The sequence below is a fragment of the Triturus cristatus genome, chromosome 8 (assembly GCF_964204655.1).
Source record: "Triturus cristatus chromosome 8, aTriCri1.1, whole genome shotgun sequence".
Lineage (NCBI taxonomy): Eukaryota > Metazoa > Chordata > Amphibia > Caudata > Salamandridae > Triturus > Triturus cristatus.
In genome coordinates, this window is record NC_140591.1 from 584,890,380 (window position 1) to 584,914,012 (window position 23,633).

The 23,633-nt window shown below is 42.7% G+C and overlaps 1 protein-coding gene across 2 annotated transcripts in view; it reads left to right on the forward strand.

Annotated features, from left to right (window-relative positions):
• The window catches only part of PIBF1 (progesterone immunomodulatory binding factor 1), an 848,309-nt gene extending 825,815 nt beyond the window's left edge, over positions 1 to 22,494 (forward strand). The window contains exon 18 of one of the 2 annotated variants that reach the window (XM_085622002.1): positions 22,146 to 22,494. In XM_085622002.1, the coding sequence (XP_085478128.1) occupies positions 22,146 to 22,199 (54 nt within the window). In that variant the 3' untranslated portion in view covers positions 22,200 to 22,494. Of the gene's footprint in view, positions 1 to 17,797; positions 17,910 to 22,145 lie in introns of those variants that run through there. The other variant, XM_085622001.1, reaches the window with a different exon arrangement.
• Positions 22,495 to 23,633: the final 1,139 nt, after the last annotated feature.

A 23,633-nucleotide genomic window follows, 5' to 3' on the forward strand; every position in this document is an offset into this window, starting at 1 on the left:
ATATTCCGTCACAGCAGCAGGGGAGGATTCTCCTTTGGAACTTGTCAACACTCCGCCTTCATGTGTGGAGATTGACTGGCGACAGTTAACCGAAGTCTGCAATGTTATCTTTGCAGTCAGGAGTCCCTCCACCAAGATGACACTTGGGCATGTTTGTGGCATAGACTGCAGAAAAGCAAATTGGCCCTCTTTCAGCTCCCCTTTCTCAGGTCCTTCTGTTTATGCTTTGTCTTACCCATCAGGGCTCTGCATTGGGCACCTTAAATGGCTATCTTTCTGCCATCTCAGCCTTCCTGCAGTTACCAGATCATCCATCCCTCTTCAAATCCCCTGTCATAAATTCGTTTTTAAAGGGCTCCAACATACGTTTCCACCTTCAACCTTTTTCATGCCTCAGTGGGACCTCAGAATTGTACTTACATTTCTGATGTGTGCTCCCTTTGAGCTGCTGCATAACTGTCCTCTGAAGCTCCTTACCATCAAGATAGCCTTGATAAGGGTGATAGCATCTGCCTGGAAGGCCAGTGAGCTCCAGTCCTTATCATCTATGCCTCCATGCCTAACCCTCTCCTCAGACAAGCTGGCTCTTTGCGCTAGAGCTTCCTTTTTTCCAAAAGTAGTCACTCCCTTTCATATAGGCCAGTCGTTCACCCTGCCTACCTTACATGCTCCGCCATATCCCTCTAAGGAAGAGGAACAACTCCATCGACTGGACCCAAAAAGTACGTTGTCGTTCCACCTTGACCGCATAAAAGATTTTCGGGTGAACGACCAACTCTTAGTGGATTATGTCGGAGTCAAGAAAGGGAAGGCTGTGCAGAAGCTAACCGTCTCCCAATGGATCTTGCTCTGAATTAAAATCTGCTACGCACTGGCCAAGAAGCCCTGAGGTCTTGCGTGGTCATTCCACCAGAGCCAAGGCTGCGACCACTGTGTTAGCGCGCTAAGTTCCAGTCCTGCGCATCTGCAGTGCAGCAACATGGGCAACTCTGTAGGGATGGGCGCTTTGCCTGTTCGGCCCTGCAAGACTTTTTGGTGTGAAATTGCTTTGCAGCCCTACCTCCGTGGAGGTTTTGCTTGGATAGCTATTCTAAGGTAGGGGATCTGAGGCTAGAAGTCACTATCAGATGCACAGGTTACTTACCTTCAGTAACACATTATCTGGTAGAAACTCTATCTAGTTGCAGAATCCTTACTGCCCAATCCATCCTCCCTGCTCTACAAGCAGATTTCTACGGACAAGATTATTCCCCTTTCAGGGCCCCAGTTTTCCAAACCAGTGTTCTTCATGGCTCCACACTCCTGGCGTGGAAAGTCGCGTGAAGAAACCAATGTCCGTGCACTGGAGTGGCACATATAGGCACACGCACGTCACTTCTGGCACGGACAACACCACATGGAGTCGAACGACGCCACCTACTGGTGAGCAGGGGTACTGCTCATGAAACATTTCCAGATTTAGTCTGGCGCCTGGGGATAATTCTAAGGTAAGGAACTGTAGCTAGATAGAGTCTCTACCAGATAAGGCATTACCGAAGGTAAGTAACTTGTTTGACTAGCTCAGCTGCTGACACCTAGTGGATCACAAATGGTAGTTCCTTCCAGAGGTGGCACAGCAATTGGGAGGACCCTGACTTGTTCTCTTAGCCACTGTCAAAAATGCTTAGTGTCCACACTTTTGTCCTTTACAGTTTCCTAGTACTCTCTGTCCCTCAGAATCATTTTGCATGCAGTGACCTTCTGTAAGCCTCCCCACCACTGCCTTTCCTTCCCCAAGTTCAGAATTTGATCAGTAATGACCAGGCCAAAGTCATTATGGTGGCTCTGGATTGGGCATGGAGAGTGTGGTACCCGAAACCTCAAGGCCTGAGAATCTGTCCTCCAATAAGGCTGCTGCTTCCGGAGGATATTCCTTCACACAGCAGGGCAGGGCCTTGCTCCCTAGCCTGAGCAATCTACACCTCCATGCATGGAGAATGATTGACAGCAGTTTATCTCCTTTGATCTTGCTCCTGAAGATGTTGATCTGATCCTGCCAGCCAGGCATCCATCCACGAAATTGGTGTATGCTGGATGCTAGGATGAGTTTGTGACTTAGTGCAGTACCCAGCAGATCGACCTGATGCAGGCTAAACTGTTTGATGTATTGATGTTTGTTTTGATTTTGTCCCCGCAATAACCTGTGGTGGGCACTGTTAAAGATTATTTGTCGGTCCTTTATGTTCGCCGGACCAGGTGTCCTTGTATATATCACCTGTGTGGTGTGTTTTCCAAAAGGTTTGCAACATATGTTTCTGCCAAAACCCTTTGTGATGCCACTGTGTGACTTGAATTTAGTCATCACTTTCCCCATGTGTACACATATTGAGCCAATGCTCAGTTGTTCGTTGTGCCTCCTCACCTTAAAAAAAGTAATTCTAGCTGTCTTGACATTAGCATGCTGATTGACTGAGCTTCAGGCTCTCTCCATAAAGCCTGCTATTACCACCTTTTCCCAGACAAACTGGTGTTACGAATTCAAGCAGTATTCCAACCGATGATGGTGAAGCTTTTTCATGTCAGACAAGCCATCACTCTTCTGAACTTCTTTGTGCACCTTCATCAACTCCATCGCTTGGACCCGAGGATATAGATGAGCTTTTACATAGATCGTACCAAGGAACATTAGGTGGATGATTAGCTCTGTGTGCGGTTCTCTGGTGTAAAGAAGAGCAAGACAGTACAGACACGGACCATCTCCCGATAGATAGTTCTCTGTATTAGGATCTGCTATGCAATGGCTAAGAAGCAACCACTAGAAGGCCAAAGAGCTCATTCTACCAGAGTTAAGACTGCTAGTACTGCATTGGCGAACAGAGTGTCTGCCCTGGATATATGTCTGGTCGCTATGTGGGCATCAGTGCACACATGAAACACTACTGCCTTGACAGCCAGTTCCATTGGGAAGGGCTTATTGCCAATTCGGCCCTGCAGAAGTTTTTGATCTGAGCCATTTCACAGACCCCTTGTGAAGGTACCGCTTTAGTATCTGTTCTTAAGGTGTGGAATCTGCAGTTAAAAGTATCCGTCAGAACAACAAGTTACTTACCTTCTGTAACACTCATCTCTATCTACCTGCAGATTCCTCACCACCCTTCCACCTTCCCATTCTGTGAAATAGTCTCCTTTTTCATCTAAAAGGGTTCGAATTTAGGCATCTGCATACTGGTTCTTACAATTCATTGATGGGCAGATAATCTTATGAAAGAAACAGACATCAGCATGCATGGTTGGCACTACTATGTGACTCCATTTATCACTGCCAGAGTGGAACGAGGTTAATGCGGAGCCACACTGCACCTTCTGCCGGCACACAGGAGCACTGCTTTTTGAATTTCTGGATCCAGTTTGGCGCCTAGGGATATTCCCAAGGTGAAGAGTCTGTGGTTAAATGGAATATTCACCAGAAAGAGGGTTACCAAGGTTAAGTAACTTCTTCCATAAGTATTAAGCATTTGTTATTGTGTTGTATACATCGTTTTTAATCCAGCATCACCTGTGCTATTTGTGAAGTCCTAAGATCAAAGTTTTAAATTGCAACCAAACTAATAGCTGTGATCTGGGTAAACAATAGAGTAGCTGTGTTAGTTTTGCAAAAGGGTGAAACCATATTGGGTCTGCATTGTTTAATGCGGGCATGAAATAGTGTAGATGTACACATTTCTGGCACTCCTACATAAGTCTGTGATGATGCAATGTGCACCAAAAGTTTAATATTTCGGCATCATCCAAGAAGGTTTATGGGTCCTGTATTTTACGCTAGGTATGTAATGTAGCAATTTACTCATGAGACAAGCTGTCTTTCAATGGGAAGTGGTGCAGTGAGGTTCCTGCCTACTTTAGAACTGGGTCCACTGGTGGTCTATCCAGGCTAAGTACAGACGTAGCAACTGACCAAAGAAGAGTGGCACTTCATAGGCTTGTTTATTACTCAGGAGACTGTTTACTCTCGTGAAGGAAGTTAAGACTTGCCTAGGTAGATCTCTGCAATTTCCAAACTGTCTGAGACAATGCACTTTGGTGGGAAACTGCAGATGGTCGGAGATGCAGAGTGGGCTAGAAGCACATCATAGATTTTCATGGCAGCTTATTGCTAAGTATCCTTCGGGTACACTAACCAAAGATATCACAAATGGTTCTTTTAGTTCACTCTCTGGAACACTTCTCAACCTGATAGGAAACCTGATGTAGATTCCCTACACCCTTATTCACGACTTTGTATTACTTCAGAGGGAAAAGTGTGGCAAAGCACAAATCCACAAAGCAACTTTGAGGGGATGCTCCATTTTATGCAGTCTTCATTGCATCCTTGAAGGACACGGGCCATATTGTACAAGGACACAGCACCTGTATCATAAAACACACATTCATTTTATACCTATAACATGTCCTAACCCACCAAACACTAAAGATGGCAAATCATAGTCAAGTAAACAAATTCATAGACCCCTTTCCCAGGGTGAAAATAAAAAAGACAAGCGTCTTACTACATAAACTAAGCCAAGGGTCTCCAGCCTTTTCTGTAGTGAGGGCTACTTCTGATCGGTGAAAATCAACGTGAGCTACTGGAGGCTAAGCAACATGTGCATTGTTATCAGACACCCCCAAACCAAACTTCATTGACTAAGCCTAATGTCCATAGAGCTAGATACTATGGTTTCAACAAAAATACTTTGGCTAGAGGCACTCTGACAGGGCTGCCATGTGTGTCAGTGGGATCGTGGTCTTTGGGGATGTAACAACATGTGTGCGTATGAATGGAATATGTGTGTAAGGGTGACTGAGAACCTGTTTCATATGTACTTGGGGCACAAGACTTACCATTTTCCATATGTAGCTCTATTAACTGTATAGCACAATCATACAGCCATTTATTTTTATGGGAAAAACTTTAAGTGCAGAAAAATATTCTGCAAAAATGTCCATGATATGGAACATTTTTCAGCGTTTTCAATTTCTCCCACTTAAAATAATGGCTTTATTTTTCAGTTATAAATATGACACTGTAGCAGGATGCCTACATTGTGTAAAGATGACACTTTGAAATGGGAGAACATTAAGTTGAAGTGTTACAGTTATATTTATATGGATTCCATAAAACTCATCATTTCAATTTTTCCCATTTCCAAGTGTCACATTTATACACAGCAGGCATCTTGCTCCCAGTGGCCTGTAGACACGGTGCCAGATTTATAACTGAAAAAATACAGGCATGTGTTTAATGGGAGGAATTAAAGGGAAGAAAAATGCTCCATAAAACATTAAGACTTAATTAGTTTAATTGAAAGTGGAGAAAAACATTAAGACTTCATGTTTCATAGAAATATTTTTCTTCACTTTAAATTTCTGCCATTTAAAAAAATTACTGCATTTTTCAGTTGTACATTTGGCATAGTGTCTACTGGCCACTGGGAGAAAAGGTCTGTTGTTTATAAATGCGACACTTTGAAATGGTGGAAAATTAAAATGAAGACTTAACTTAACCATTAAGGTAACTTTTCATTGTAATTTTCTCCCATTTAAAAGCATTCAGAAACATAATTTTGTTATCATGCTTCAATATTGAATTGGCAATATCTTTTATTTAAGAGTTAAATACCTCAGGATGTCAATTCCTCACCTCTGTACCCCAGCCTGGGTCATAAATTTAAGTGAGCACTGCTCATTATCAGGCCCTGCTATCTGCAGCCTGGTGATGATAATGTAAAAAAAAAACACATCCTTCACTGAAAGTTGAAAGGAAATGTGATCCTGAGTTTATTTAAAAATGAACTCAAGGCTGGGAGCTACTCTGAAGGTGTCTACAAGCTTGCGAACGACTGGTTGGAGACACCTGAACTAAGTTGTGCAAATTGTCAGTGTCCCCATAGCATGGTGAGCAGGCAGTAAGTCATCCTGTGCAGTTGAGGCGTGGGTTATCTCTGTTCAGCCGAGCATTTGTTCTGCTGGTTGTGGGACAGAAAGTTATCACAGAGCTCCTCCAGTAGGCTAACATGTGTCAAGTCCACTGAGTTAACTGGAAGGTTGAACAAAATGGCCTCATGGCACAGCTGTGTGCATATTGCATGATCTTTCGGACATATATTGAACCATTGCCAAAGATTTTGGTGGATCTCTGTAATGGTTGTTTATCTGAAAGAAACAGGTAGTGATAAATTCCTTGTGACTCACACTAGGGGGGCTTGAGGAGATTTAAGGACCAGAGAGAACCGGCTTCCCACTCATAATATCACAAAAAAGGTGTTCCCAGGTCCAGTTTGGCTAGGGGGGGTTATTCAGCGGATAGCTAAGTGTACTGTTACGCACAATAGGGAATTCCCTTTTTAGGACGGTTCCCCTCACACACCAGAGGTGTCATGCTTCATCATGGGGGTGCCTCAGCGCTTGTGGGCGGCTTCTAAGTAGCTGCCTCGACGTCATCTCGGTGACCACGACGCCAATGACGGACGCGGAGCCGCACGACGCCACCTTCCGACGCGCAGGTGTACTGCTGACGAAAACTTTCCGGATCCAGTCTGATGCCTGGGGGTAATTCTAAGGTAAGGAATCTATCACTACTAATGTTTCTTACAGATATATCATTATCGAAGGTAAGTAACTTGTTCTTTAGGAAAATTGAGCTACATCAATGATGAGAATTGGAAGCTTGTGTTTGTATTCACTTCATTTACTTGTGGTGCAAAGGCGATGTCAGATTCAACATTCTAAGCTGGAGTTGGAGAGGGCCCAGAGGGCCAATGTTAATTATCATTTGAAAGGGAGGTCCATTACTTTATCCCAGCCTACTACCATGCTTTCAGTTGTAGCCAGGCGTGGGTATATGTAATTCTATTTTATTCACCATGCCTTATGTAAGCATTTGATTTTTTTGTTTCCTGGTTCCTTCTTCGGCCATACTTAAACTTGCATACCGTTAGCATACTTTTGTCATGCTTGATCAACTTTGCTAACAGCACATTTAGAAATAGAAAGATGCAACTTGAACCTAACAGACCCAGCACACTCAAGATTTCTTGATCGTGGTCTTGGAGAAATTATTGTATACATGTAGGCGTCATTGCAGAAGTATACAGTCATTCTCTTAAGTTTTTGTTTCTGTATTGAAAGTTATACGCTGTAAAAAGGTCAAGAGTATTAATTAAGATTTCCAGTTATGCTCATCCGGAGAAATGAGCAGGATTTCCCCTGTGTTGGACAGAGTGATTATTGTTCCTAGTATTAGCCAGTAACCTCAGTCAGATTTGTAACATATTATGGTATAACGCAATTTCTTTAAGCTGTCTTTTTACTTAATTTCTGCTTGCTGTCAGTCTGGTTTTGGAGGTTCTAATTGATTAAGAATCTTTAGGTCTTTAACTTCCTTCAGGAAGAAGGTTATGAAGAGATGTTTTATCTGCCCTGTGCTTGGCTCTTAGTGATAAATGTGTTCACGTTTCTTGGCATGTCACAGATATTTTGTTACGTTCATCAGTATCAATCGAGTTTATTTCGGATGGATATAGCCATAAAATATAGTGCACATGCTGAGAACACAAAGGCAACAGATGGCAACATTCAATATAATACATTTCATCCAGCCAAATTAATAAAACACGATATCCAATATGTTACAATATATAAATATCAGAAAATAGAAGCAAAAAGCAGATTTAAAAACTACATTTAATATATCATTGTAGCATAATACATTATAGGGTGTTATTCATATAGCAATTGTTCAATAGTTTGACCTGATTTTCCCGGTGGAGGGTATAAAATGAGATGTCACTAAAACTGAGTAGCCTGAATTGCCAGTTTTGAGAATACACTATGCAATTAACTAGTTTCTAAAACCCATATTCTATAAGTATATGATAATCCACTTTGACCTGAGTCAATAACAAGGCAGACAAAATAGTAGAAAATGATAAGTATATTCTTCCGTAAGGTTTCAGTGCAAACTCTGATTGCTGTAGGGAATATCCAGTAGCCATTTACAAGTAAATGCGGCCAATGGTAAAATGACGAGCCTAAAATTTCATAAGTAAAGCCATCTGCGGTTCTATCTCATCTAAAAAGAAAATCCAAGGATGCAATAGATTTAATAGATAAGGTCTCGATTTGGCCACTGCTTGAAGCCGCCTCTTGAAAGGCATGTGACAAAAGTCCAATAAGACTGTTTTAGAAGGCATATGGATGAGAAATATATTGAATCTGGATAATGCCAGAAATTAGAAATACCCAGTCGTTCAAACATACATCGGATATAAATAAAGCAGGTGAGATACATGCCCTAGTAATATCCATATTTTCCGAAGAGCTTTATAAAAGAAGATCAAAGTTGGATTCTTCCATATATGAAATCAGTATAATAGCTGTCTCAACTTTGCAATTTCCCAGATCCCCAAATCCAAAAGCAGAGAACCTATTGGTGAATTAGATGGTAACTAGCAGCTTTTTAAGACATTTGTTTTCAGGAGCTTTAAATTACCCATGTTATTGGAGCCCCATTGTTTAGATCCATATAATGCCACGGATTAGGCTTGTGCCTTAAATGCACAGACCAACCATTTGATTATACGCTGTAATCTTTAGTGGCAGACTGGTGGCGCCCAAGGCTTCCATCGGAGCTTTTATTCTTGATGTTGACTGTGAAGGTGGTGTTACGAGTGTGAATGCTGTTCGTAATTGCTTATACTATTTTCATAATTTTAGAGTAAAAAAATGTCTTTTGGTGCATGCAGTGTTGTTGATTCACTCAAGGACTGCTTTTTAGTTTAATTGGTTTAGATCATTTGCTAAAGGAAGACCCTTTTCCTAAGGTGATTGGCTCTTTAATATGTTTAGAGTAGTATGGCTTTTTTGCTTTTTTGTAAGCTTTGCATTACCTACTTGGGTGCAATTGGCTTTGAATTGCCTTTCTTAGCATCCTCAACACATCCCTGTCTTTTGCTCGACTATTGTAATCCACATCATCTACCAAACTATGAATTCAGTTCCCTGCATCATGGATTATAGGAAGGCAGCAACTACCTCTCATGGTCTTCAGTATGTATAACATCCTCAATAAGCTAGCTAATTAGGGAGCATCTAATATTGTGTCAATTTCTAACTGTACAATAGATACCTTAAGCAAATGATCTTTGCCTACCTTTTTTCTCTCCTGAAGGGTTGACTCATTACCCCCAGGCATGATTCTAGAACTAAACTTTTGTAGTCTAGTTGCCAGCTATTCTTACCATGCTTCTGTCACACAGGACTGACTATTTACCCTGTGTTAGACAACTACCACCCATGGCTGACTATCCTACATATCAATAACCACTGCATCTATTGCACCAATGAATAGACTGATCCCCACTACACACAGCAAGCATCACAATGTAGATCATAATAAAGCATCACTGACTGGCCCATTCCAGAGGGAGCAGGGAATCGGGAAGAAAAATATCAGAAGATATAAAAGGGAATACCCTTAAACAGATAAACCACATCTGAACAAACAAACCTCAGCTGGAATGTGAAAATGAGAAACTGATCTTTTGTAAACAGAGAGGGGAGCATAGGTATAGGTAGCCTGGAACTGGGGGCCACCGTGCCAGGTAAAATATTATTTTAGGAACCCAAAGAACATTTGAGTACTCTTAACAGAGCTAGACATAGTGCCTAATCCCATATCTAAAGGAAAGATCCGGCCACTCTAATAACATGCCAGCTAAAGGCCGAGCCAATTAACTACTACACCAGGTCTAGTTACAACTTGAACCACCCCGTACCATCAGTGCAGTGACCCGCTAACACATGCGAAAGGCAGAATCCAGCAGAATCCACCCTATACTGTATGTCTTTTATTTGAGACCTTAGGTGACCGGCTGCCACAGATGAATATGGTTTAGTTTGAAGAAAGGGATAGAAGTAGCTTACACCACCCTTCTACGACAGCGAAGTCACAGTGGCACGGAGACTGCCACCTTACACATCACAGATGATGCCCTCTTGATCACAGATGAAGATGACCTTTGCCTCTCAATATTGTTGGACCTCTCAGATGCCGTTGACACAGTTGATCTCTACCAGAAATTGGTTTACTGGTTGAGTGGAGCTAAACCCTATCAGTAGAAACTGAGATATTTTATTTAAAATGTTTTAGTAATAATAGCGCCAAAAGGTGTCAAATTATGGTGCGTGGACTGGCTACAGGGACCTAGTTAGGCCAGCTTAACAGAGAACCTTAAATCCTAGTTTCTGGAGCATAGCAAGGATCTGCTTTGGCCAGCCAAAGCGATGTGCTGGTTCTTAAATGCGGCGAGGCTGTGCTGCGAGGACCTTCGTCTTTGGCGAATATCCCATCGATAAGGGCTTGAAATGTGAAGTCCGGTGTCAAAGATGTGTTGCTCAGTCGAGGCGATGTCTTGGTTAAGAGGAGTTGCAATGCAGAGTCTGGCATTGTTGTAGAGACTAATGTCGACGACTGATGCGAGGGCCTGCACTGAAGATGCATTGTGCAGCAGCGGTTCTTATATGGCGATATGCTGTGTTGCAATGTGGGTCTTTGTGGAAGTTCCGATCCATGCAGTAGCGGCAAAGTGTCACCTCTGCATGGGGTTACTCCACACAGCAGAGGATACCCACTTTCAAGGGTCCAGGACTCAGTTGTCCCTACTTTGCAGGGTGGACTCACAGATGTCAGAGTCAGGTGTAGGTGCAAGGTTGCTGGAAGCCTGTTGTGTCCCAGAGGCTTCAGGTCAGGAAGCCAGCCAACTAGCCCTTTGAGTCTCTCTTGGGTTGTGGGTTCAAGAGATGCATGTCTAGTCCTCCTCACCCAGGCAAGTGGACAGCAGGTCAGCACAGCACGGCAGGAATCCAGCAGAGTGGAAGTCCTTTCAACAGCACAGCAGTCCTTCCTGGCAGAGTATGCACAGGTCTAGAATAGTACTGAAGAAGTGGTGTCTGTGGTCCACTATTTATACCCAGTTGTGCCTTTGTAGTGGGGAAAAACTTCTAGAGGTTTCCCTTTGAAGTCTCCAGGGATCCTCCTTTCCCTGTCCTGGTTCCAAACCAACTACAGGGGGTATGCAACCCTTTGTGTGTAGGCAGAACATAGCCTATTCTGGTATAAGTGGGGCTGTGCCCAGCAGCTCCCTCCTATCCTTCCAGTGATGGCCCATCCAGGCACACCTAAGCTCCCTATTGTGTGTTGCTGTCTAAGAGGAATACACAAACCTCAATAGTCAAATATACTCAGTCTTGTGACTCAGGTACAGGCTACCAGCACTAAATAGCTAAGGCAGGAAAATGCCAACTTTCCAAAAGTTTCATTTTCAAAATTGTAATTCAAAATACGACTTCACCATAAGTTAGGATTTTGCATTACAATTCCAAAAGACACCAGACATGAACTGGTTACCTGCTCCCATTTGGACATTAAAGCTTATTAAATGTAAGGAGGTAATTCCAATGTTAGTCTGTGTTAGAGGTAGGCCTTTCAATAGTGAAAAAATGAATGTAAGGATTTTTCACTACTAGGACAGGTAGAACTTAAGAGTACATGTCTTAGCTTTTAAATACACTGCACCCTCTCCTCTGGGCTGCCCAGGGCCTATCCTAGTAGTGCCGTTTGTGTAGAAGTTTGCGTCTGGCAAAAGGTTTTTTTTCAATCTCACAACAAGTAACCGGATGGTATGTCCACTATACCTAAATGTACGTCCAAAGACAAGGGTGTAAAAAATGATTTAGATGATGGAAAAAATATTTATTTATAAAGACGAGAACCCTCACTCACCGAGATGACATGCTTCATCATTGGGTTACCTCTTGCACACTGTGTCCGCAAGGTACACAGTGTGGGCTACAACTCTCCCGCAGGAGAGGAGTGTGAGGTGTTTTATCCTACAATGTGCATATGAGTGAGGGGCAGAGTGCAAAAATAATACAAAAAAGGTGAGTTAAAACTATCTCTACAAGGGACACATTAATTTATTCAGCTTGCCCAAGCGGATAGAGTTAAAAAACAGTATGAGGAATAGGGATATGGATGTTCCCTATTTGACTAGGTCAACATGTTTCTGCCTTACGTGAGTTGAATTCGTAGGCATTCATCAGGACCACAATCATGTCACTCTGCTGTTAATATGCACAAATTATAAATACCATACTTGATTTATATGGAACATCATAGGACCAGCTGCAATCTGGTCTGTAATCTGTAATAGTAAACAGAATACATTCAGTATCATAATATAAAAGATATCACATATGTAAACCACCAACACCCAGTGCATGTGTAAACCAATGTGTCATCCACCTGCATACGTGAGAGTGTACCAAAATTATTCACTCTCACCGGTCTCAAAATGATCGTCTACCTCATCCTTTAGGTGGTCCTGTATGAGCGCATCACAGGAACCTAAATGTAGTGATTCTATATAATTAAAAACACAACTTTATCAATATCTAGCATGTATATTGATCTTCATTCTTAAACACATTCACATAGCAGATCTTGAGGCAAATCATTGGTAATATTTAAATAAAACAACCATTGGGCCACGATATTGTATCTCCCTAATATATTGTGATTAGTATATACATGATAGTATACCAAATAGCAGAATATCACTAATACTGTCAAGTTATGAGGCACTAGTAGGTCAATGTGCGTCTTATTACAATAGCGTTGGCCGACATCCGTCATAAAAGCCAACTCAGCGCCAATCACCGTCTATGACCTCAACAACTAAACAAACACGGGAGATATACAAGCATAAATCCACCAGAATGCTCCATGATCTATGTAGCGGAGGCATCACAAAGAGTGAGGCTGGTTTTTTGATTCAGAAAAATTCGAAGGTGTCGGCATTTTACAGTCTTCCCAAAATCCACAAAGAACAAAGACCACCTCCTGGCAGACCTATTGTGTCAGGAATTGGTTCTATATTAGAACCACTTTCCAGATTTGTGGATCATTTTTTTCGACCAATAGTAGCCAATATGCCATCGTATCTACAGGACACCAAACATGTCCTTTCTTTACTTGAGACTGTCCCTTTTGACACCATGGTTAACATTATGGTGACATATGATGTTGAGTCACTATATACCAATATTCCGCAGGATGACACTCAGGAAACCATAGAACATCTGCTTGAGTGTCATCCACGTGAGGACCAAACACCCAACGTATTTATCATGCGATGTGCCAGGTTGGCCCTTAAAGAATTTTTTTTTTAGCTTCGAGGTCAATCTATTTTGGCAACCTACGGGAACTTCGATGGGCAGCACCTGTGCCCCTAGCATGGCTAATCTTTATATGCATGGTTTCGAAGCCAAGTATATTTATTCCAGCACTAATCCGTTCCAACTCCAACTCAAACTTTGGAGACGCTATATAGACGACATTCTTGTCATCTGGGAAGGTGACCAGAGATCTCTTGATGCTTTCTCCAATTGTCTGAATTGCTTTGATAATGATCTGAAGTTTACTGGTGAAGCTAGCATTGCAGAATTGTCATATTTAGATCTTAGGCTATATCCCAAAAATGGGAAAATCTATACAGAATTATACCAAAAGCCTATGGCGAGGAATTCATTACTCGACTATCACAGCTTTCATCCACGTGCGTTATTGACCAATCTGCTGATAGGTCAATTTTTGAGATTACAGCGTAATTGTACTGAACTTACCAGATATAAACATCATGCTAAGAATCTGAGTGAGGAATTACTAGCCAGCAATTATCCATCCCATTTAGTACATGGAGCAGCTAAGAGAGCACGCAATAACCACAGAGAAGCGCTCTTGGAGCCTGTTGAGAAACCAGTTAGTAAAAGAATGGTTTGTGTGACCACTTTTAGCGACTTGACTGACAATATCAAAAAAGCCATTTGTAAATCTTGGCACATTTTGAATTCAAGGTCATTGACCTTGGAGAGACCAGTATTTGCCCTTAAAATGATTGGTAATCTTAGAGATCTTCTAGTCCATACTAGACCCTGACAGATACAGCCAGCAGCTAGACAGAGCACATTGTGGGGCCTGTCCCCTGTGACAGGACATTTTCCGTGTGGCTCCTGATCTGTGTGGCTCTATTGGATATGGGGTTTCAAACACCTTGGATATTGAATTCCCATACCAACTGTAACACAAGCGGAGTAGTATAAATGATCACCTGTCCCTGCTTATTAATATATATTGGGATCACCACCTGCAAAGTTAAACACAGAATGGTGGAACACCGTAGTGCTTTTCGGTGTAAAAAAAACAATACACGGATGAGGAAACACTTTCTTGAAAAAGGCCACACAGAAGATTACTTTACATGGGTCATTATTGGCAAGCCCAGATACGATATTAACATGGGGCCATTGGACAGAGTCCTCTTTAAGAGTGAACAAAGATGGGTGTTTCGTATGAAAAGCCATCTTACAGGATTTAATGAGGATATCCCATGGTGCTCTCTTTAACATCATTATACACAGGGATCTGTGTTACAGAGATATCACAAATACTATTGATGAGAGATTCAGAGACACAGTCTGCATGTTGGTTTTATACATGGTTTCGTCATGTCCTCCTTATATATGTGAGAGAGCTATACAGTCCTTAAATTTGGATTTTTTGCTGAAATCAGATTTCCTGATCATGTTTTGATCAGGATCTACAATTCCCACTATTCCGATGAATTTTTAATAGTCTTACGACACAATTAGATTCATTTTTTTATATTTGTTATCCCTGTAACATATTTGGGGATATATAGACTGGAGCGCTAATGTGGGTTTAAAAAGAAAAAAGATTGTAGGCACGGTGGTTATTCCTAAATTAAAGAAAGGAAATGTTTAGATAGGAACTACAATTGAGTCCGAAGAATCGTGACAAATGGAACCGAAAGTGACATCACTTCCGGGTTCCGTGTACAGAATCCTCATGGCGATAAATGCGGAGACGTTTCGGTTTCTCGTCCCCCCTTTTGGCCTGTATACCACTGTGTATTGCAAACAGGAAAGTAGGTAAGAGCGGTAATTCTAAAACTTACGCGCAAGAGTCGGGACCTCTCGGTACTGCGTCAGGCTTTTCTGGCGTGTTTGTGTTAGCCGGTGGCGATTTTCTTTCTTGCCTCTTCGGTGTATTTGCTCTATCTACAATTGTATTAGTAGACATTTGATGCCTCCACTACATAGATCATGGAGCATTCTGGTGGATTTATGCTTGTATATCTCCCGTGTTTGTTTAGTTGTCGAGGTCATAGACGGTGATTGCCGCTGAGTTGGCTTTTATGACGGATGTCGGCCAATGATATTGTAATAAGACGCACATCGACCTACTAGTGCCTCATAACTTGACAGTATTAGTGATATTCTGCTATTTGGTCTACTATCATGTATATACTCATCACAATATATTAAGGCGATACAATATCGTGGCCCAATGGTTGTTTTATTTAAATATTACAGATGATTTGCCTCGAGATCTGCTATGTGAATGTGTTTAAGAATGAAGATCAATATACATGCTAGATATTTATATAGTTGTGTTTTTAATTATTTGGAATCACTACATTTAGGTTCCTGTGATGCGCGCATACAGGACCACCTAAAGGATGAGGTAGACGATCGTTTTGAGACCGGTGAGAGTGAATAATTTTGGTATACTCTCACGTATGCAGGTGGATGACACATTGGTTTACACATGCACTGGGTGTTGGTGGTTTACATATGTGATATCTTTTATATTATGATACTGAATGTATTCTGTTTACTATTACAGATTACAGACCAGATTGCAGCTGGTCCTATGATGTTCCATATAAATCAAGTATGGTATTTATAATTTGTGCATATTAACAGCAGAGTGACATGATTGTGGTCCTGATGAATGCCTACGAATTCAACTCACGTAAGGCAGAAACATGTTGACCTAGTCAAATAGGGAACATCCATATCCCTATTCCTCATACTGTTTTTTAACTCTATCCGCTTGGGCAAGCTGAATAAATTAATGTGTCCCTTGTAGAGATAGTTTTAACTCACCTTTTTTGTATTATTTTTGCATTCTGCCCCTCACTCATATGCACATTGGAGGATAAAACACCTCACGCTCCTCTCCTGCGGGAGAGTTGTAGCCCACACTGTGTACCTTGCGGACACTGTGCAAGAGGGAACCCAATGATGAAGCATGTCACCTCGGTGAGTGAGGGTTCTCGTCTATATAAATTAATATTTTTTCCATCATCTAAATCATTTTTTACACCCTTGTCTTTGCACGTACATTTAGGTATAGTGGACATACCATCCAGGTACTTGTTGTGAGATTGATATTGTGGAGAGGTACCGTGGATGGTAGATAAGTCCTCCTTTTTTGACCTTGTTGTGGGGCTTTAACAGGTTTTTTTGCCAGGTCGAAATACCAATTTAAAACTGCACACACGGGCTGCAATGCCAGGCCTGAGATATGTTTAAAAGGCTACTTAAGTGGGTGGCACAACCAATGCTGCAGCCTCACTAGTAGTATTTAATTTGCAGGCCCTGGGCACATGTAGTACCACTTTACTAGGGACTTACAAGTAAATGAAAGATTCCAGTTGGATATAAGCCAATGTTACCATATTTTAAGGTGTTAGCACGTGCACTTGAGCACTGGTTAGCAGTGACAAAGTGTGCAATGTCCTAAGGCCAGCAAAAATGGAGAAGGAAAGTAAAACATTTGGGGGTAGACAACCTTAAGGCTAACAACTCTAACAATCTCCCACCCTCCTACACACCCTTGAGTCACAAATGGGATTCACCTGCAATGTCCTTCACTGATTGTTCTCCTGCCTTTCCAACCAACATCAGTTTGTTCTCATGGGCACCTCCAGGTCACAAAAGTTCCCCATCACCTGCGGAGCCCACCAGAGTTTCATACTGTCTCCTGTCATCTTAAACTTTTACATGGAGTTACTTTGTGCTCTGATCACAGACTACAGCATCAAGATTCACCAATATGCCAACAGTACACAACTTTTTTTAAAATAACATTTATTTATGATTTTAATAAAGTTGCCGCAGTTATACCTTTTTAAGTGACATAGACAAGTTGGTGGGCCACAGCAGAGTATCCATATATGAGCAGGACGTGTCAGCTTTTGGCAGATCAGTTCATTGTAAGATTAAATGCATATATCTCATCCCTTGCATCTCACTCAGCCTCCCTCTCAGTCGTTACCCTGCTGGTAACTGATTTATGCAGGTCACTTGTGTCCAGTTCAGGGTTTATAAAAGCATTGCACAGCTCCCTCCATTCCCTAAGTTCCTCTTCCAGTCTATCATCTTTGCGGCTCAATTTCATGTGGGCTTCTTCCGCTAGCGTCTACTCACACACGGCCTTATACCACACATCCGTTGTGTGCTGCCACATCCATGTTATGGCAACCCTACTTTACTCCAACAGCAACTGTTAAAGCTTGTGGGCTATCTAGCACTTCCTGGGTTTCTTAATGTGTCCCAGTAAGCAGTGCAGTGGTGACTCCTTAAACTGAAAGCCCGTGCCTCTCTACACAGTCCCCACTACCTGGGTCCAGAATAGATTCACTCCAGGGCAACCCCATGCTAAATGCAGGAAATGTTCCCCAGTCTCACCACACCGTGGGCAAGCGTCCAAACGGTTCAGGGCAATGCGGTGTAGCCTCACTGGGGTCATGTAAGTGTGATGTAGGAAATTATAATGTATCAGTTTGAAACGTACGTTACAGGATACTGTATGAATAAGCACACATACGTCTGTCCATTCTTTGTTTCCCAGGGCCTCTGTCATGTCAGCGTCCCATGCTGCTCTTGCCCTAGGAGGGGGGCCCGTCGAGTCTGCCCTCATTGTAATATGTAGGCGAAAGATCATTCTACGCCCAGAGCCACAGGTGAGCAGTATATCCAGTGTGTGAGTTGTCTGCTGGATACGCGGGCCAGGTCGCCTTAACTATATCTGACAGCCCAGCGTAGTGTAGTTAGTGACCCAGGCTCAGCTCAAAGTCCTCACACGCCTGCTCGTATGTGATGAATGTTTTCCTGGATACAAGTCGGCTAACACTTCGCAACCCCTAACCTCCCAACTCCTGGAATGACAAACGACCTATAATTTTCCGCACCAGGGCAAGTATCTGTATAGGAAGTTCTCGATGGAGCGGTGCTCGTCTCAGTATCCTTTCCACACATAGCTGCCAGGACCCCCGTTTCCTCCATCAAGGCTACTGGGAGTTTGCCCGATTGGGCACGTCCCACCAGCAGTCTTTTCTCCCAGTTGTCCCCATTGTCCAACCACCGGCAAGTGAGCTGCATAGTAGAAGTCCAGCCTAGGGGCTTCCAGTCCCCCTCCTCATACCATCGGGTCAGAGTACTCAAGGCCACCTTGATGGGGTGTCCCGCCCAGAACAGTGACACAAGCACAGAGTTCAACTGCCTAAATACTTCCACAGGAATAGAGCGTAAAGAGTTTTCCAGCATGTACAAGCAATGCAGCAGTACCACTATCTTAGACAACACTACTCTCCCCATCAGTGAGAGTGGCAATGTATTTCCAGTATGTCACTTATCGCCACAACGTGGCCTGGGGGAAGAGCATGTTGATTGAGTTGCAGACCAGAGTAACCCCCAGAAGCCTCCAGGAGCTTCTCACCTTTCAGCTCTACAATATCTCCTTCGGCTGTGGACACTTTGTCTGCCACTTTGCATAGGTCTGCTCTCAGGAGGTTCACGTCAATCAAAACTGTCTCAATTTGATTTTCCAGTGCCTTCCTAGATCAATGTATGGCCGCCAGTAGCTCCGCGCGGGAAGGTTCTTCTCTCTTGCCATCCTCTCCCCCATCGCCCATTTGTCTTGTTATACGCTGTGGTGAGTGGCGTGGCGTGGTGTGGTGGACTGTGTCATCTTCTTAGCCCCTGTGGAGTGTGCTGCTTTATCGTTGCCCATCACGCAGGCGCTGAGGGTCCCCCTCACCACGTGCACTCCCGATTGCGCCACCCACTCTGTGTTAGGGTGTAATCACCGGTTGGGACCCATCAGGCACCCCTAGCCCCAGTCTCACGAATAGGGCATGTCGCTTCCTGGGCCTCCCCACCCACGCCGTCACAAGGACACCAACCAGGGCCCTGCATTCTTGTTTGGGCAAAGCAGGGGGCGCCTCGTCCTGCCCCAACTATACTTTAGCCAAGGGCCGGATCATCTTCTAAGTATGGTAACAGGCGGGGCGCTGGACACCAAACCCCACACCCCAGCCAGGGCTCCTCGTCTCCAGGGTCACCAACTCAGCTCAGGCCGTGCCTGCCTCTGCTCACCGCCACTTGCCCAGTCTTCATCCCACCGGGGGCCGCTGCCGTTCACTCACCGAATCGGGAGTCCGGCCCAGTAGTGCCCTCCTGCAGGCCCAGCAGCCGGGTCTGACCACAGCCCACTTCTGTCTCTGCCAGTGATACACAACTTTACTTAAAAGTTTCCTCTTCTTCAGACATCCCACACTTCAAACACTGTTTGCACATCATCCATACCTGGATGTCTATCCCATGTCTCAAGCTCAAACCGACTAAGACAGAATTCCTATTATTTGCCTAGAACAACAAGATGCATACAAACCTGGCTCAATGGCTTGAACCTTGACAGATTCAAATACCAACTCTCACTGAATGTCAGATCACTTAGATTCACCCTAGGCACCAGCCTCTTCCTCAGTGAACACATTGCCAGAAAAACTGAGACGGCCTGGCACCAGATCTCTCTTCTAAAGAAAGTCAAACCGTTTCTTCCAGAAAGCGACTTCAGAACTGCTGTTCAAGCCCTCTTACTGTTGCATCTGGATAGTGTTAATGTCCTACTCTATGGCCTCTGAGACTCCATCCTACATGATGCAGCATGCCTCATCCAGGACCTGATGAAATATGTTCACATCAACCCATCGTCATGGAACTCCATTGGCTCCCCTTGCCACCCGCACTATCTTCAAAACCAGCGGAATCATTTAAACAAGCCATCCCGACCAGCACCTCCGCTTACCTTGCAGACAAACTCATCATAACTGGTGTTTCTCTGCCTAGCCACAGCCAGGATTCCATCAAACTACAGACTAAGAAGTGTAAAAAAGAAAAAAACAAGACACCAGGTCTTTTCCATCTGTGCACCCAGGATTTGGAACAACATCCTTGTATCCATCACGACCACCCCAACGTTGTTTCAATTTAGGTGAACACTCCCCTCTTCAAAGAACAGATTACGGTACATTGACCATCCACAGCTAAGCATCCTCACCTATTGAACATTGACTTTAAGCTTGTTTTTAACCATGAACAGCTCTTTGCGATCTTGCTGCTAGGTTTGTGACATAGAAATAACCTATCAATATATATTTTAACAGAAGACTGCACTCTACACTTCCACAGCATATTCCAGTTTAGCAAAGAATTTGCTCCCATTCTCTGATACACCCAGGAGAGTCAGCTCAGGCACACATCAAGTCTAAACAGGTTTGGAATCTTTGATTACTAATCCCCGCCCCCACCCCCAAACCACAAATGCAATCTACAGGGAAAACCCTCATTCCACAGCAGACTTACTCACAGTGCCAGGCATGTCTACACCCATGTGGTAAAGAGACCAGGTACTTGCCAAGCATGCACTATATACAAACTGTGTGACATAATGCTATTCAATACCTCCCAAACAATAATGTTGGTGCTCGGTGCCAATATGGCTGCTATGAATAGTTGCTTCTGGGGCCCAACAGTTTTGAAGGCAAAGGAGATATGGCCTACTGCCTCTATACTGTTCTTTTGCGGAGGTTTCTGTGCTTAGGCTGTTGGGATAAGGCAGCTCCACCTACTTGGCCAGAGGTCTAGGGGCTTATGTCACAAACATAGAAATCAAAACAAAACTAATTGAAAATTAATCCAGGCGAGCTTTAAAAATACCTCAACCTAACTTTAAATTACAGGCAATTCAATGCAACGTTTTGCTGAAGTATTTCTGATGGATGCATCTGCCTGTGGATTCCTCACCTTTTGAATTACCCCTTCCCCAGCATTCCACGAAAATTATTTTCTTAGCTCTCCCACCTCGACGAGGACGTCACAATTGCACGGCTCGGCTCGCGACTCCGTGTGATGTCACAGGAGCTATAAGGAGACCTCGTGGCATGCTGGTGCCAGTTCCCTTTTTTCTCACTCACCCATCTTCCTCCCCATTGTCCACTTGCTTATACCGAAAAACTATTGACTGTTTGACATTGTTATTTTTCATATGTCATTTATACACCATACAGTTTGTTGCTAGGAAATGCTTTACTTTTTGGTTTTCCTTTTTATGAATATATATACTGTATGTATTTGTGTACATATTGTGTATACTTGTATTATGTTGTCTGTCCACCTGTTTGCCTTGAGGGCATGGAAAAAATGGGTGGAACCGACATCAGCACGCTGACGAGGTCTTATTATACCTCCGGTGACGTCATACGGAGTCGCGAGCGGAGCCGTGCTATTTTGACGTCCTCGTCAACGTGGGAGAGCTGGGAAAATAATTTCCGTGGAATGCTGGCGCAGGGGTAATTGAAAAGGTGAGGAATCGACAGGCAGATACTGTATCCACCAGAAAATGCCTTACCTAAGGTAAGTAACATGTTCTTTTCTTTACTTTTCATGTTCCCAAGTGTGAAATGTTCACTTTAAGCTAAATCTCAAAGACAGCTAAAAAAAAATGCGCTCAGACGGTCATTCAGCATTTTACTTTGCCTCGAAATGCAGAATATTGGTAACCTCATCATCTAAAAAATAAATAAATAAACAAACAAAAAATAAACGAACTTGAAAATGTATGTTTTTAAATTGATGTGCTAACCTTTTGTTCTGCTTCTCACAGGAGAGATGTGTCCGTGTGCTTTGAAAAACATAACTATATTTGACTTAGACTTTCAGAACCATTTTTCTACTCGCAAATGTGACCTGGACAGAATACAAGTTTTTTTTTTTTTTTTTTTTGCGGCGATTAGATTTTGACAGAAAACTGTGTTTACATTCTAAACAAGCTTGTAGTGTTTAACAAAAATACCAATGTTTATGCATACACGTTTTTGTTTGTTTTCTTACACAACTCATCTGTTCTGCGTTTGTAGACAAATAAAGAAGCTCCTGATTGGTACAAAAAGCTCAAGCAGAAAACAGGATGAACGTTTATCCAAGGACAAGCAACACGGGAACATTTCTTCAGAGAAAACAATTTGCTGAATAAAAATTAACATTTGCACTCACAATTGCGAGAACAATCAAGATTAATTTCATATTTGTATCCTCCAGCTACTTATCACATTCTCTTTGTACGTGTTACAGTTTGTATTTAAATGTTTAATTTCAGTGCAATACTTTTTTTCTGTCCAACTGTGAAATTTGCCTATGGTTGGAAAAATAATATATATTACATATTGACAGCCGATTAAAAATGTGCGGTTTTAACCCATTCACTTTATTGAGGTCCTATACTTTTCCGTTTTTTTTAAATTAAACTATGCTTCTGTCACTGTTGGGTCTAGGGGAAAGCACTGACAAAACCACTAGGTCTAGCTTTATTATAGTGCATGCACCTGGCAACATTGCTTACACCCATGGCTAGACAATACATCAGGCACATACGTGATTACAGACATATATATATATTTATATATATATATATATATATATATATATCAAGGCATTCATACATACTCACATATGCACATGACACACACACAGACACAAGCATAAACAGCTTAGGTTCATAAACTGCATACGAGTACACAAAACACAGACACCGACGCACACTCTTTCAACAAATGCAAATACCCCACACATACATGTAGTAGAAATCTGTTGAGGCACATTACATCTACAGTCGTGGAAGAGGGGGAGACCAAGGAGAGGTTTAAAATGTAGGTGGGGCAGGTAATACCGGTTAAATACTGGTTACATTAATTGATTACCAGCAGAAGACTGTGGATTAAGTGGATATTTTTTTTAGTATTAGGATACCAGCAGAACAGGAAACGATTGGTTAGTTCATCTATTCGCACCACACCAAAAGTCCCAGAAAGGCTGGTTAAAAACAGAAGTATGTACATGTTTAAGTCCATTGCCTTTTATACAGTGCTCATGCTAGACTATGCTTGCTGTTGGTAATAGCATGTAAGATGACAGAGAAGCATTACTAAGATAAAAGGACACTCTATGTAATATTCCATAGCACATCTCCAGTTTCTGAATGGAGCTGCCACACGCCTTCCTGTATCACCCTTCTAATTTAGTTGTCATCCAACACCTATGGATTCCTTTGCATTGATCTCTCCTAGAGTACTGCCCAACAAGTTGCAACTGCCATATTTCACATGCAGGAGCATGGTATGTTGTTTTGTATGCGCAAGAGGACCGAGTTGTTTTTGCTGCAATAGAGTAGACCACATCCTTCCATTGTGCTTCTCTGTTTTGAACTCTGCATTTTGATAAAAACAAATTGGAACTCCACAGTGGGTTAATACCTCCTATAATCCACTCTGCTGCCACAGGCACTTAATTTGACTCTATGCTCCACACACACTCTAGTGTAACACTGCTAGAGAAAGAGCCTTGTTCAC